Source organism: Artibeus jamaicensis, unplaced genomic scaffold (assembly GCF_021234435.1).
Source record: "Artibeus jamaicensis isolate MK-2021 breed Jamaican fruit bat unplaced genomic scaffold, CSHL_Jam_final contig_1022, whole genome shotgun sequence".
In the NCBI taxonomy this organism is placed as follows: domain Eukaryota; kingdom Metazoa; phylum Chordata; class Mammalia; order Chiroptera; family Phyllostomidae; genus Artibeus; species Artibeus jamaicensis.
Genome location: NW_026521197.1, coordinates 210,735 through 227,908, shown reverse-complemented (window position 1 = coordinate 227,908; position 17,174 = coordinate 210,735). Strand labels below are relative to the sequence as shown.

The 17,174-nt window shown below is 37.0% G+C and overlaps 1 protein-coding gene across 1 annotated transcript; it reads left to right on the top strand.

The window, feature by feature from the left end:
* Window positions 1–899: 899 nt before the first annotated feature.
* Window positions 900–1,847, top strand: LOC128626867 (olfactory receptor 4A5-like). The gene has a single exon (XM_053661930.1). The coding sequence runs from the start codon at window positions 900–902 to the stop codon at window positions 1,845–1,847; it is 948 nt and encodes a 315-aa protein (XP_053517905.1).
* Window positions 1,848–17,174: the final 15,327 nt, after the last annotated feature.

The following is a 17,174-nucleotide window of genomic DNA, read 5'->3' as shown; positions in this document are numbered from 1 at the left end:
CCTAGGTCACCCCAAGAGTTTTGAAAAAATAATACCTGCTGGTAATGTAAGAGTTCATGATAGTCACCAGACAGTGAATTTCAAAAGTATTTGGTGAAAATCTAAATAGTGTCTGTTAAGAGTTATAAGATAAAGAAAGATTACATGAAGAGAATTACAACTTTAAAAAGCAGATAGTATAAAAAAAGATATAGAAAAATTGCTGACAGTCACAGAGTCCAACTGAGTAATTTCTTTAGGGAACAATGTGCTAATAATGTCTTGGTTATATGTACTTGTCTGTGAAAATTTAATGAGAAACCCATGAAGGCTGAACATCCTTTGAGACATAAAGGACTGACTACATATAGCAAATTATTATAATAGTAAATTAGTTATTCCAAAAGAGATATTGTTTTTGGTGTGACATTAATTTTATTATAAAGGTCCTCACTCACCACAGATACTATCAACTCAGAGGACTGACATCATGCTAATTTATTTAGAGATTTTGTTTTGCCACCACCAGAGAGTAAGCACACCAGCACACATTGCTGCCTTGTGGGCCCAAGACTGACAGTTTAACTAGGCTCTATTAAAGACACAACTGGCTCTGGGGTCTTTGATACTTTTTTCAGTGGACAATCCACTAAGACTGAGAGGGAGATCCTCTGACTTGTAGCCCAAAGAAAATCATCTGGGGAGAAAAACAATTGTCAAGGGAAGGTAGAATCGGCTATTAGGAAGAAGAAATTATCAATATTTATCAAGTGTTTATTGTGTGTAAAAGTCATTAGAAAATAAAATAAGGAAGATGTACTCCATGATATAATTGATGTATTCACAGTGTGTATTGATTTCATTACAGGTCCCTTCTCCTGACTTCTCTCATTCAGGAAACAGGCTTTAGAGAAGACTGAATGGGACGTAGTAACAATGTGACAGAATTTGTCCTCCTGGGCCTCACTCAGGATCCTGGGGGCCAAAAAGCATTATTTGTCATATTTTTACTAATTTACATTGTGACAATGGTGGGCAACCTGCTCATTGTGGTGACTGTCCTTGCCAGCCCCTCTCTGGGCTCCCCCATGTACCTCTTCCTTGTCTATTTGTCACTCATGGATGCAGCATATTCCACTGTCACTTCACCCAAATTTTTTATAGACTTACTCTGTGATCAAAAGACAATTTCCTTCTCAGCTTGCATAGGACAGCTCTTTCTGGGACACATTTTTGGAGGTGCTGAGGTCTTCCTCCTGGTGGCCATGGCCTATGATCGCTATGTGGCCATCTGTAAGCCACTGCACTACATAACCATCATGAATAGACAGGTTTGCATCCTGCTGTTGGTGGTTTCTTGGGCTGGAGGTTTTGTTCATTCTCTGGTCCAAGTTCTTTTTGTGTACAACCTCCCCTTTTGTGGCCCCAATGTTATTGACCACTTCATCTGTGACGTGTACCCACTGTTAGAACTTGCCTGCACTGACACCTACTTCGTAGGCCTCACTGTGATTGCCAATAGTGGAGTAATCTGTACAGTCATTTTTGTTTGTCTACTAATATCCTATGGAGTCATCTTAAGTTCCCTTAAAAGTCACAGTCAGGAAGGGAGGCGCAAAGCCCTGTCTACCTGTGGTTCCCACATCACGGTGGTTGTTCTCTTTTTTGTTCCCTGCATTTTTATGTATATGAGACCTGTTTCTAACTCCCCTGTTGATAAATTCTTAACTGTGGCTTATACTGTTATCACTCCCATGTTGAATCCTCTGATATACACTTTGAGAAATTCAGAAATGACAAATGCTATGAAGAAACTCTGGTGTAGGAAGTTAGCTATGGACAGAATGAGAATGTGTCATTCATATTGAGTATGAGAATGTGTCATTCTATGTATCCTTGTTACTAATCTTGGAGGAAGAAACAGGCAGTGCATTCTAAGAATGGATGACTAAGTGAACTCAATGAGTTCTCTTAGAATGCTTTTCTTTATTCATGCAAAGATATAAAAAAGTAGAACAAATTATTCTTTGAGGTTATGATCAATCTAATACAGAAATTCTGAAGGATGAATAAAAGGCACAAGTATTTTTCTTATTATTAGGAAAAATAAACTACATTCACTTTGTAACTTTTTTTTGTTTGGTTACAGTTGTCATGATTTTCCCCCATTGCTCTCCCCTGCTCCCTATTACTGAACCCCCACCTCCCATGATCAATGCCTCTGCATTGTCCATGTCCATGTTTTTCTTATTCTTGTTTCTTGGTTTGCCTCTTCAGCTTTTTCCAGCTAACTATCATCCTGCTCTTCTGTGGTCATTGTTAACTTGTTCTCTATGGTTTATTTTGAAATGGAGCACTAGAAGAGTTTATTTTTCTTTGAAAAGTGAAAAATAAGCTACCTTTGAAAAGTTGCTTTTACCCAAAATAATGAGAATGCAATTTGGCTAATGTTTAGAACAAATTTCTAAGTTTAAAACAGTGGCATTTATATATATATATATGTCTTTATTATTGTTGTTCAAGTAAATTTGTCTCTATTTTAACCCTACCATGCTTCCCTCCCCTACCTATCTGCACCTCCCATGCTTGAACTTACCTCCTTGGCTTTGTCCATGTGTCCATCATACATGTTCCTTGTTGTCTCTTTCCCTATTTTCCCCCAGCATCCCTCTTCTCCATCCCCTCTGGTTACTGTCAGTTTGTTATTTATTTCTAAATTTTGATGTTTGTTATGGTATGCATACAACAGATTTTTGCAGCTGCCTTAAGCATTTTGTCTTCCAGATTACTTCTGTTTTTAATGTTGATGCCTGTGCATTTGAAGTTCAGGATGTCTAGATGGGAGATGATACCATATTTGGTTAAATGCACAATCATGGAGCAGTTCTGTTAGATGGGATGTTGGATATATTCACAGGTTGGGATGAACTTGACGGGGATGTGATAATGAAAACAGGTTCTAGCTCTTGATTAGTGTATAGAATACCATACCAATCCAAGTTGTAAACATATTTTCATGCTTTTTCTTCTAGTTATTATGTGCCTTTTTTGCGTTCTTCATAAGATGGTGAATCTTCTTTTGTCTTCATGACACTGAAGTTTGGGTAATGAGATGCATTATTTTGCAGAACAATGTATTCCTTGAAAGTTGCATTCATCTTCAGTACTTTAAATTATAGACTTAATAGTATTTGTTTTTATATAAATAAAATTTTGGTTTTCAATCTTATTTTAAAAAAGTGTTTTTTCCCCTAGCGTGTGTTTCTCTCCAGAGCATGACAAACTAGGAAGATGAAATTGCTTTCACTGTATTGTAGGAACATCCTCTATGTTTTGTAAGAGTTTCTTTTCTAACTAAAAATAATTAGAACTTTTCCAATTAAAAAATTTATTGCCCTGGCTGGTGTATTTTTTCATGGACACCAATAATATATGCAATTTATACCCAGAATATGCATCAATATTGAAATTACCTGCTTATATCCCATTTTTTGCCTTATTTTCAGAGGTATTCCCAATGATATTAATTTTGTTATTAATCATATTTAAAAAGAGCTTAACTGCATATGTATGTACCCTTAGGTTATAAAGTATACAGTTTCATATTCTCTACATTTATTAAAATTATGCTACATAGTACAAAGTTTTCTCTGTCTTTTTAGTGCAATGTTGACTTCCTAAGATTCAATCATGTTGCCTCATGTCTGTGTAGTCTCACCAGTTCCCTGATGTGTACGATTCCATGTCTAAATATACCACACATTATGAACCCATTTACCCGGTGTGCTACTCTGAGCTGCTATGGACATCCTGAAAGAAACTACTTTGTGTTAAGTAGGCTGTTTGCATGCTCACCTTTATGGATGGTTGCAGTTTTCTCCTAAAAATGTGTTATCAGTTACACTCCTGCTTGTGTTTATATGTGTGCATTTTTGTGTGTGCATGTGTGTAAGGAATTTAAATCTACTTTACAAAGGGCTTTCTGTTGTTATAAAACCAAGGTTTTCAACACATTTTTAAAAAATGCTACCTACCTTCCTAATCTGATGTCTTATTTAAGATAAATAGGTCCAAATAGTTGTGTACCTATTTCTAGACTCTTTTCTTTGATTGGTGTATTATTTCCAAGATAATACTACATTATTTTATGTCTTATAAGTAGCTTTTGACATTTTTTAAGAGGCCTACTACACAATATTCTAATTAAAAACTATGCTTTCTCTTTCCAACAACTATCTTCCACATAATTATTAAAGAATTTCAGAGCATGGAAACCAAGGGGGGGTGGAGGGCTGTTTGTCTGGGGTGGGGGTATTGGTGAGGGGAAAATGCAGAAAAGTGTAATTGAATAACAATAAAATAATTAAAACATAATTTCAGAGGTCTTAGAAACCTAAGATTTTGAAGATCGTATATTAAATGTCTAATTAACTTAGAAAAGAACTGATGTCTTGATTACATTGAATCATTCTTTCTTGGAACATGAAAAATCTGAGTATCTATTTAGGTCTTTAAGATTTAGTTACCTTTTGGAATATTGCTGAGCAGTAATGATATCAGTGACTTTTCTTTCCCATCTGTTTCTAATATTTTATATCATGTTTCTCATTTTACATTCCTTAGCAGAGAATAAAATAATATAATAACTCTGAGTAGAGGAATCTGGACTTATTCTTAGCTCTAATGGGGATGCCTGTGGTGTTTCCCTATAACAATGTGTTCATTAAAAATTATGATCATAAGTGTCCTCCGAGAAACAGATATCACTCTTCAGAAGAAAACTGGAAACTATTCACAAAGAGTTTACCAGATTAAAGAATTTAAAAATAAATGGTGATTTACCTCGGACTAGCAACAGTGGGACTAGAGCATGGGACATCATTACTACCCTAGTTATGAAGGGGAAAAAGGAATAGATGTTTTTCCAAAAATGGGAATATCTCTAACAGAAAAAAAAGGTCATTGGACAGGAGCTGTGTCTTGAGTAGAGAGAAGCCATTTTCAAAATGGCTAATGAGGTAATGTGGCAGAGGAATGAACATCTTGATGTCTCTTCACTCTCTGATCTTCTATTATTTCCTTCCATTGGCTGAAATTAATGAACAGCTAAGTTGGTGACCATTTTAGTGGTCAGCTTTTTAGGGACAAGAATAAGGTGGAAAATATTAGAGTTGGATCTACAGGAGGAAATGTAGCACACCCATGACACCCAACCCTTTTTGCTTCTACTATTCACTTACAAATTTGGATGGAAATTAAAACTCTTTCCCCAACACAGGAAACATAAAAAGTTCTTTTAACTTCCATATCATCAATAGATTTCAGCTCAGACATACTCCCACTTCCAACCTAATTGAGATATAAACCACCAATGCTCTTCATATGATGTAGCAGAGGGGGGAAAGATAAAGAGATAAAGAAATGATTAAATGAATGAAAACATCCACTTCAGTCTTAGCTCCCATAGACTGTCATGTGATCAAAGTTAACAATTGTAACTTCTCAACCACCAATTTTTGTATTCCTTTCACTTTCTGCCAATTTCTGGGCTAGTCAGAGAATATTATCTATTTGGGTGACTCAAACCTTAATTATCATTGGAATCAAATCTATAATGGTTTTGTTTTGTTCCCCCCCCCTTGTTTTCCATTGCTGTCTACTGGGAAAGGGAGTAGAAGTAGATATTCTATTTCATGCCTTCATTTGTGTGTGGCAACTCAGTTTTCTGTTACTAATTAGGACCAAGCACTCAACTCAGTACAGGGGACTTCTTGTTTCATCAGCCTGGGGATCCCAACATAACCATGGACATTTTCCATGGAAAACCTAATGGAACAATGACTGTTTTCATTGGTACAAGTATTCCTTTGTGGGCACCAGGGCTTTCAAATGTACCAAGTTCAAACTTCCAAGTAACTGAATCAAAGATACCTTAGGTGGGTTATCATGTGTAGTAGGTGTAAGAATGATAAAGCTCATTCTGAGTTCCACATTTGATACACTAACTTTCATCTATTCTGACTACAGGAGAGATGGCTTGATTTCATTATAGGTATGGCTGAAGTATATAGCTAACATTTAGGATAAAAAACCAACATTATTTCATGCTCTCTTGTTTCTCAAGTAGCACTGTCATAAGAGACTTCACCATCCCATTTAATAATTTTATCATGTCACATGCTTGTGGGTAATGGGGAAACTTGTGAGATCAGTGACATAGACTGTAGTTATTTAAAAATGTTCAAGGAACTAAAGAAAAGCATGTCTAAAAAGCTGAAGGAACACACTATAAACCAATTTCTTAAAAGTAAGTGACTTGTATTAAACAAATGAAAATCATGAAAAAACCACAAATAATCTATAGACACTAATTGCAGTGAGAAATCCACTAAAGTGGCTCAACAGTAGATCTGAGCAAGCAGGAGAAAGTCAGTGAAGTTGAAGATAGGTCACTGAGATGATCCTATTGGAGGAACTGGTACTTAGAACTGTTTCAAACTCCCTTTGTCAAATATTAATTTCCACTTGAGACTTGGGTTTATTTCTAGGCTCTTTATGCTGTTCCATTGGTCTGTGTCTGTTCTTATGCCAGTATGAGGCTGTTGTGATTGCATTAGCCTTGTAATACAGTTTGATATCAGGTATTGTTATCCTTTCTACTTTACTGTTCTTTCTCAAAATTGCTGCAGCTATTTGGGGTCCTTTATGGTTCCACATAAATTTTTGAAATGTTTGTTCTATACCTGTGAAATATGCCATCGGTACTTTAATAGGTAATATGTTGAATCTACAAATTGCTTTGGGTAGTATGGACATTTTGATGATGTTAATTCTTCTGATCCATAAACATGGTATATTTTCCCATGTTTTTGTGTCTTCCTTAATTTCTTTATTCAGTGTCATGCAGTTTAGTGAGTACAATCTTTTACCTCCTTGGTTAGGTTTATTCCTAGGTATTTTATTTTCCTTGTTGCTATATCAAATGGGATAGTTTTTGCTGATCTCTGTTTGTGATGTTTCATTGTTGGTGTAGAAAACTGAGTTTAATTTCTGAATATTGACTTAGTATCCTGCTGTTCTACCAGATTCATTTATTAAGTTGAGCAGTTTTTTTGTTGGGGTCTATAGGATTTTCTATGTACACTATCATGTCATTTGCAAACAATGACAGTTTTTCCTCCAACTTTCCAGTTTGGATGCCTTTTATTTTCTTGTTTGATTGCTATGGCTAGGACTTCCAATACTGTGTTGAATAGAAGTGGTGAAAGTTGACAATCTTGTTGTATTCCTCATCTTCATGGGAAAGTTTTTAGTTTCTTCCCATTGAGTATGATTTTGGCTATAGTTCTCTCATATATGGCTCTTATTATGTTGAGGAATGCTTCCTGTATTCCCACTTGGCTTAGTGTTTTTTATCATAAATGGGGGCTGTATCGTATCAAATGCTTTCTCCAAATCTATTTATATGGTCATATGATTTTTGTTTTTCCTATTGTTTATGTGATGTACTACTTTTATTGTTTTGTGAATATTGTACTATCCTTGCATCCTGGGATTCATCCCTTCATCATTGTGTATGATTTTTTAAAAATGTATTACTGAATTCAGTTTGCTAATATTTTTTTAGGATTTTAGTGTCTATGTTTGTCAGGCATATTGTCCTGAAGTTTTCTTTCTTTGTTGTGACTTCATGTGGTTTTGGGATTAGGATGCTGCTGGCTTTATGAAAAGAGTTTGGGAGACTTCCATCTTCTTAGATTTTTTGGAATAGTTTGGAAAGGATAGAGATTAATTCTTCCTTAAATACTTTGTAGAAGTCTCTTGTGGAACCATCCAGTCTTGGGCTTTTGTGGTTTGGGAGTTTTTTGATTACTGCTTCAATTTTGTCAGCTGTTATTGGTCTGTTCAGGCTTTCTGTTTTTTCTTCATTGAGTTTTGGAAGATGATATATTTCTAGAAATTTGTCCATTTCACTTAAGTTTTCAAGTTTCTTGTTATATTGTTTTTTGTAGTCATTTCTTATGATTCTTTGTATCTATGGTATCATTTGTAACCTGTCCTCTTTCATTTCTGAGTGTGTTTATTTGGGTCCTCTCTCTGTTTTCCTTGATGAGTCTGCTTAAAGGCTTGTCAATTTTGTTATCTTTTCAAAGAACAAGATCCTGGATGTATTGATTCTTAAAATTGTGCTTTTCGTCTCTATGTCATTTAATTCTGCTCTGATATTGTTTATTTCCTTTGTTCTATTTTCTCTGGGCTGTCTTTGTTGTTGTTTCTTGAGTTCCTGTAGGTCTAGAATTAAAGGTTTTTTTGTTGATGTTGTTGTCGTTTAGGTAGGCCTATTGCTATGACCTTCCCTCTCCTGAATGCCATTGCTGAGTCCCCTAAGATTTGAATTGTTGTTTTTTCATTTTCATTTGTTTCCAGAAACTTTTTGATTTCTTCCTTGATCTCATTCTTGACTCATTCATTAATAACATGCTATTTGGTCTCCATGAGTTTGAGTGATTCGAGTTTTTTCCATGAGGTTGGTTTATAGTTTCAGTCCCTGGTGGTCAGAGAAAATGCTTGATGTGATTTTAATTTTCTTGAATTTGTTGAGACTTGTTTTGTGTTCTATAATGTGGTCTATCTTTGAAAATGTTCCATGTGCATGAGAAAAGAATGAGTTTTTTGGGGGGGCATTATGATGCTGAATGTTTATTTTAAAAAGATTTTATTTATTTATTATTTTACTTTTTAAAAATTTTATTTAGTTATTTTTCAAGTACAGTTTTTTGTCTATTTCTCCCATCCCAGTCACTCCACCCCATGCTCCCCACCTCCCTCCCATTTCCACCCCTCTTAGTTCCTTTCCCTGTGTCCTTTCTATTTGTTTCTCCACAATGAGGTACCACTTTACACTGGTCAAGATGGCTATCATAAACAAAGCAACAAAAAACAAATGCCAGAGAGGTGATGGGGAAAAGGGGACCCTAGTTCACTCTTGGTGGGTTTGAAGACCTGAACAATCATTATAGAAAACAGTATGGAATTTTCTCAGAAAAATAAAAATCGACCTGCCTTTTGACCCAGCAATTCCACTGCTAGGATTATATCCTAAGAATCCTAAAACATCAATTTCAAAGAACCTATGCACCACAATGTGCATAGCAGCACAATTTACAATAGCCAAGAGCTGGAAGAAACCTAGGTGCCCATCAGTAAATGAATGGATCAAAAAACTGTGGTACATATACACAATGGAATTCTATGCAGCAGAGAGAAAGAAGGAGCTACTACCCTTTGCAACAACATGGATGGAACTGGAAAGCATTATGCTGAATGAAATAGGCCAGGCATTGAAAGACAAATGCCATATGATCTCACCTTTAACAGGAAGCTAAACAACAAAACAAACAAGCAAGCAGAATAAAAACAAAGACACTGAAATAAAGAAAATGTATTTAGTTTCTTCAGGATGGAATGCTCTCTTATATATCAGTTAAGTTAATTTATTCTAGGAATTTGTTCAATGCTGCAATAGCTTTGTTGATATTTTGTTTGGGAGATCTATCCATTTTTGACAATAGGGTGTTAAAATCTCCTTCTATAGTTGTGTTGCTGTCAATATGTTTCTTGAAGTCCTCCAAGACTTTCTTTATGTACTTGGGTGGTCCTATGTTGGGTGCATGTACATTTACAACATTTATGTCTTCTTGATGGATTCTTCCCTTGAGTATTGTGAAATATCCTTCTGGGTGTCTGTTAATGGCTCTCCTTTTGAAGTCTATGTTGTCTGATATGAGTATTGCTATTCTGGCATTTTTTTCACCAGTAGCTTAATAGGATGAAGACAGGGATTCATTTAATTTTTAAATATTTATAGTTACTTCATGTGATAAGATAAAATTCTTGCTTAATTGTCTGCATTCAATGGTCTCTGTGAAGTCAGGAATAGCTATTTCACTGTCTTTGTGCTCTTTGTTTCCTGCACAATGGCTGTGACATAGAATCTACTCCACTGACTGTGTCACTTTTCTTCTTTTTTTTTCTCAAGTAAGATTTTTTAAAATTTTATTTAGTTATTTTTCAAGTACAGTTTTTTTGTCTATTTCACACATCCCAGCCCCCCCCGCCCCATCTCCCAACCTCCCTCCCATTTCCTCCCCCCGCCCCAGCCCTCATCCCTGTGTCTTTCATACTTGTTCCTCTAAATCCATCTCCATTTTTCCCCTTAAATTCCCTTCCCTCTCCCCTCTGGTCACTGCCCACTTCTTCTCTATTTCAGTGTCTTTGTTTTTATTCTGTTTGCTTGTTTGTTTGTTGTTTAGCTTCCTGTTAAAGGTGAGCTCATATGGTATTTGTCTTTCAATGCCTGGCCTATGTCACTCAGCATAATGCTTTCCAGTTCTATCCATGTTGTTGCAAAGGGTAGTAGCTCCTTCTTTCTCTCTGCTGCATAGAATTCCATTGTGTATATGTACCACAATTTTTTTTAATTTATTTATTCATTATGCTGTTACAGTTGTTCTATTCCCCCCTTCATTTCCCTCCACCCTACCCCCTGTCCCCACCATTACCCCCCCTTTAGTTTATGACCATGTGTCTCAAGTTCTTTAGATTCTATATTTCCCATGCTATTCTTGCCCCCCATGTATTTTCTATCTACTGTCTATGCTACTTATTTTCTGTACCTTCTCCCCCCTTCTCTTCCTCCCACTCCCCTGTTGCTAACCCTCCTTAAGATCTTCATTTCTATGTTTCCACTCCTGATCTAGCTGTCCTTTTAGTTTGCTTTTGTTGTAGGTGTGGTTGTTAATAACTGTGAGTTTGTTGTCCTTTCACTGTTCATGTTTTTTTATCTTCTCTTTCTTAGGTAAGTCCCTTTAACATTTCATATAATAAGGGCTTGGTGATGATGAACTCCTTGAATTTGATCTTATCTGAGAAGCACTTTATCTGTCCTTCCATTCTAAATGAAAGTTTTGCTGGATAGAGCAATCTTGGTTGTAGGTGTTTGGATTTCATGACTTGGAATACCTCTTTCCAGCCCCTTCTTGCCTGTAAGGTCTCTTTTGAGAAATCTGCTGACAGTCTGATGGGGACTCCTTTGTAGGTGACTGTCCCCTTAGCTCTTGCTGCTTCTAGGATTCTCTCCTTCATTTTAATTTTGGGTAATGTAATGATGATGTGCCTTGATGTGTTCCTTCTTGGGTCCAACTTCTTTGGTACTCTCTGAGCTTCCTGGATTTCCTGGAAGTCTATTTCCTTTGTCAGATTGGGGAAATTCTTCTTTATTATTTGTTCAAATAAGTTTTCCACTGGTGGCTGTGCCTTTCCCCCTTCTGGTACCCCTATAATTCGGATGTTGGAGCGTTTAAAGATGTCCTGGAGGTTCCTAAGACTCTCCTCATTTCTTTGAATTCTTGCTTCTTGAGTCTTTTCTGTTTGGCTACTATTTGCTTTCTTCTGGTCCACTCTATTGATTTGAGTCCCAGTTTCCTTTTCATTGCTATTGGTTTCCTGTGCAATTCCATTCATTTCAATTAGTTTCACCTTCATATATTTGTCTAATTTGTGGCTATAATGATCCAGTTCTGTGAGCATCCTGATCACCAGTGTTTTAAACTGTGCATCTAAGAGTTTTGCTATTTCTTCATCACTTAAATTTATTGGCTCCGGGGCTTTGAGATCTTCTTGAGCCATTTTTTGTCTCTTCGTACCCAACGGAGCCTTGGACTCCCAGGTCGCTGGGTTGTGACGCTGTATGTGGGGGCGTGGTCAGAGCTGGGAAATGGCGGCACCCTCTGCTGTTTTGCACCGCTGGGTAGGAGCAGAGCCTTCGGTGGTTCACCAGGGCTCTTCCACTCAGAGTTGCTGGGTTATGACACTATATGTGGAGCTGGGGTCAGAGCAGGGAAATGGTGGCACCCTCCCTGCCACTTGCCCTGGGGACCGGCTAGGTCCCGGTCCAATCGCCCACTCCCTTGCTTGTCTATCTGACTGAATGATTCATTTGGCATGGACTGAGGTCACTCTTTAGTATTCAGCTGATTGCTGGGCCTTTACGAAGGGTCAAAGATGATTTTGTTCTTATGAATGGTGCCTAAGAGGAATGGCTGGGATATTAAACTGTTTTGAGTCCTTCTTTTTTTTTCCATTTACATAAAGGGATATATAGATGAATTTTCTCCAGGGGCATTGTCAGGACTTCCAGAGGGAGGTGGCAGTAGCTGTCAGGACAGTTAAGGTCTCATCCCATCCTGACATCAGCTTGAAGTCCAGGGTCTGAAGTTTGAAACCCAGACTGCATGGCACATCATAGGAAACAACCAACCAAATGAAGAGGCACCCCACAGAGTGGGAGAAAATATTTGCAAATCATATAGTTCACAAGGGGTAATATTCTAATTAGATGAGGAACTTCTATAACTCAGTAGCAAAATCCCCCAAGTAACCTGGTTAAAAATAGACAAAGGACCTGAATATCCATTAAAAAGTACTTCATTGTTATTCTATTAGTTGGCTCAATTTTTTTCTTTTGCACTTTTCTGGCCAGCCCACTCTTTTTCTCTGGCTACCACAGTCATTCCCCACCCTGTAGTCCATATCTGTGAGGCATTCATACATGTTCCTTACTAGCACCTTCTCCTTCTTTCCACCTTTATCCCCTTCCCACCTGTCCTCTGTTCACCTTCAGTCTGGTCCATGTTTCCATGCCTCTGGTTCTATTTTGCTTGTTAGTGTATTTTGTTCACTGGGTTCCCCTTATAGGCGAGATCATATTGTAGTTGTCTTTCACTCCCTGGCTTATTTCACTTAGCATGTTGTTCTCCAGTTCCATCCATGCTGTCAGGAAGGGTAGGAGTTCCTTCTTTTATTTTGGGTGAAAACTGAACAACAATAAGAAAGGGCAGTTCTCTTTTTAGGTTGTAAGGACATTCCATACTGTTTTGCACAATGGCTACACCTGTCGGCATTCCCACCAATAGTGGACTAGGGTTCCCTTTTCTCCATAAGCTCCCCAGCACTTGTTTATTGATTTATTAATGATTTCTATTCTGACAGGTGTGAGGTGATATCTCATTGTGGTTTTAATTTGCACTTCTGATGGCTAGTGATGTTGAGCATCATTTTGTATGTCTATGTTCATAGCAATGCTATTTGTGAGGGTGTGGCAAAGTCACATTGCAGAACAGCATGTGGGATGATAGATTGTATTTTTTTTGTAGAAATAAAGTTGTTCTCCTGCCCAAACAGCATGCTCTCAGTTTTCTTTTGATTGAGTTGAATGGATAGATCATTTTGAAGTGAGTAACATCTTAACAATTTTGAATTATGGAATTCCTGAACATGATATATCCAATTATTCAGGTGTTTAAAAACTTAATTCTGAGAAGATTTGTAAGTTTATTCTGGGAATCTTGCTCATCTTATTTTCAGATGCTATTGTAAAAGGCACTTTAATAGTTGTTATTTCCAGTTGCTGTTGATGCTGATATATAGAAGTGCAATTGAATAACTTTTTGGACCTTGAATTTTACAGACTTGCTAAATTCGCTTACCATTTCTAGTAATCTCCAAAGGTTTCTTAGTGTTTCCTATAACGTAATCATGTCTACAGAAAAGGATGGTTCATTTTTTAGGAGATAAAGGAGTACTTAGCTCATCAATTTCTTTGAGTTATTTCAGCTGGTTGTTTTCCTCATACTTACTTGATCCGTTTCATCTAAGTTATCCAATTCACTGAGTTTCCAGTTTTCATAAGAAAAGTTAATTATTCTTTTAATTATATTTCTATTTTTAGTTATATTTTAAACTTCATATGGAAGATATTATTTTTATTTTATATATATTTTTAGGATTATGCATTTACAGTTGTCCCATTTTCCCCCCTTCATTATTCTCTACCCTGCACACTCCCTCCCCCTCATTCACCTCTTTAGTCCATGTCCATGTGTCACAAGTTCTTTAGCTTCTAAATTCCCATACTATTCTTGCCCTCCCTCTGTCTAGTTTCTGCCTACCATCTATGCTACTTAGAACCCCTTCTCCCCCCTTTTCCTCCTTCCCCTCCTCTGTTGCTAACCCTGCATGTGATCTCCATTTCTGTGGTTCTGCTCCTGATTTAGCTGTCTGCTTATTTTGCTCTTGTTTTAGATGCTATTTGCCAATATTTAGTTGAGGAATTTAGCATTTATGTTCATCAGTGATATTGGCCTGAAGTTTTCTTACTTTGTTGTGTCTCTATCTGGTTTTGGAATTAGGATGATGCTGGCTCCATAAAAAGAATTTGGGAGATTTCCATCCTTCTGGATTTTTTGGAATAGTCTGTGAAGAATAGGTGTTAGCTTTTACTTAAATGCTTTGTAGAATTCTCCTATGAAACCATTTGTTCCGGGGCTTTTGTGTGATGGGAGTTTATTGATTATTGCTTCAATTTCTTTTGCTGTTATTGGTGTGTTCATATTTTCTGCTTCTTTTTCATTGAGGTTAGGAAGATTACATTTTTCCAGAAATGTGTCCATTTCCCCTAGGTTTTCAAATTTATTTGCATACAGTTCTTCATAGTAATTTCTTACAATCCCTTCTATTTCTGTGGTATCAGTTGTACTCTCTCCTCCTTCATTTCTGATTGTGTTTATTTGAGTCCTCTCTCTTCTTTTCTTGATGAACCTACTTAAAGGCTTGTCTATTTTGTTTATCTTTTCAAAGAACCAACTCCTGGATTCATTGACCCTTAGGATTGCGCTTTTAGTGTCTATGTCATTTAGTTCTGCTCTAAGCTTGGTTATTTCCTTCCTTCTGCTTGTTCTGGTCTATCTTTGTTGCTGTTCCTCCAGCTCTTGCAGGTATAGGGGTAGGTTGTTTGTTTGAAATGTTTCTATCTTCTTTAGGTAGGCCTGTATTGCTATAAACTTCCCTCTTATGACTGCCTTGGCTGTGTCCCATAAGTTTTGGGTTGTTGTGAGTTCATTTTCATTTGTTTCCAGAAACGTTTTTATTTCTTCCCTAATTTCATTCTTGACCCATTCGTTGTTTAATAGCATACCATTCAGTCTCCATGATTTTGGGTGCTTTGGGTTTTTTCCTTTGGGGTTGTTTTCCAATTTCAGTCCCTTGTGGTCAGATAAGATGCTTGGTATGATATCAAATTTCGTGAATTTTTTGAGGCTTGTTTTGTGTCCTATCATGTGGTCTATCTTTGAAAATGTTCCATGTGCATTTGAAAAGAATGTGTATTTAGCTTCTTTGGGATGAAGGGCTCTATATATATCAGTTAAGTCCATTCATCTAGGGTGTTGTTAATTCCCCAATATCATTGTTGACATTTTGTTTGGAAGATCAGTTTATTTTTGACAGTGGGGTGTTAAAATCCCCTACTATAATTGTGTTGCTGCAATATCGTTCTTGAAGTACTCTAAGATTTTCCTGATATATTTAGGTGCTCCTGTGTTTGTGCATATATATTTACGATGTTTATCTCTTCTTGGTGGATTCTTCCCTTGAGTATTATGATGTGACCTTCTGGGTCTCTCTTTATGGCCCTCTTTTTGAAGTCTATTTTGTCTGATATGAGAATTGCTACCCCAGCTTTTTTTTCTTGTCTGTTTGCTTGGAAAATTTGTTTCCAGCCTTTCACTTTTAGTCTGTGATGGTGTTTTGTCCTGAGGTGGGTCTCTTGTAGGCAGCATATGTGAGGGTCATGCTTTCTTATCCATTCAGCTATTCTGTGTCTTTTGATTGGAGCATTTAATCCATTTACATTTAAGACTATTATTGATAGGTAGTTATTCAGTGTGGTTTTTGTACCTGTGTTCCTCTCTGTCTGTCACTTTTTCTTCCTTTCCTTAAAGCAGTCCTTTTAGTATTTCTTGTAGAGCTGGCTTGGTGGCAGCATATTCTTTTAGACTTCTTTTTTCTTGGAAGCTCTTTATTTGGCCTTCTATCTTGATTGAGAGCCTTGCTGGGTAATGTAGCCTTGGTTGTAGGCCTCTGTTTCTCATTACTTGGAATATTTTTGCCATTCTCTTCCTGCTTGGAGTGTTTCCATTGAGAAGTCAGTAGCTACCCTTATTGGGTCTCCCTTGTATATTACTTCTTTTTTCTCCCTTGCTATCTTTAAGATTCTCTCTTTGTCTTGGAATTTTGCTATTTTGATGATGATGTGTCTTGCAGTGGGCCTCTTTGGGTTCCTCTTGATTGGTACTCTCTGTGATTCCTGGATTTGTGTGATTTTTTTTCTGTCATCAAATTAGGGAAATTTTCTCTCATTACTTTTTCAAATATGTTTTCTATCTCTTGTTCTTCTTCTTCTCCTTCTGGTATTTCTATTATTCGGATATTATTACTTTTCATATTGTCTTGCATTTCTCTTAATCCCTCTTTATTCTTTCTAAGCCTCTTTTCATTTTCTTGCTCTTTCTGTGAGATGCTTTCTACTTTGTCCTCCAACTCGCTAATCCGATCCCCTGCCTCATCTATTCTATTTTTGAAACTTTCTACTGTGTTCTTCAATTTGGCAATTGTATTCTTTATTTCCTCTTGTTACTTGCTGATATTTTCTTTTTCATGTTGATGTAGTTTGCAGAGAGATCATTGTAGTTCCCCTGTAGTTTCTGATAGTCCATTGTAAGCTCTTTGAACTTCGTAATAACCAGTGCTTTGAATTCACTGTCTGATAGTTGATTAGCCCCTATTTCATCTAACATTCTTTCTGAAGTTTCTGCTTTTTCTTTCATTTGGGGATTGTTTCTTTTTCTTCCCATTGTTTGAGACTCTTCTTGTTAGTCCCAGCTTCTAAAATTGATCTGTTCTTACTCCTTGGGTTTATGGTGTGAACATCTGTAGTTTGATACCTGTGAATTTCAGTGGTGCAGACTCCTTCAGGTATCTTGATGTTCTCTGTCTCCACCTACTCTCAGGCTGGTCCTCGTGCTGGTGGCCGCGCTGGTTGCCTACCACTGCTGAGTGTCCTGGCTCCTGTATCCGATTCCTCTAGTGCCTAAGCCCATTGCTACAGCAGTGGCACAGGGGCTGGGTGTGTCCCAGCTCCAGTAGCTGACTCCCTGGCTCCTATGTTGAATCCTCTAATATACACTTTGAGAAATTCAGAAATGACAAATGCTATGAAAAAACTTTGGTTTAAGAAGTTAGCTATGGACAGAATGGGAATGTGTCATTCATATCGTGCATGAGAATGTGTCATTCTA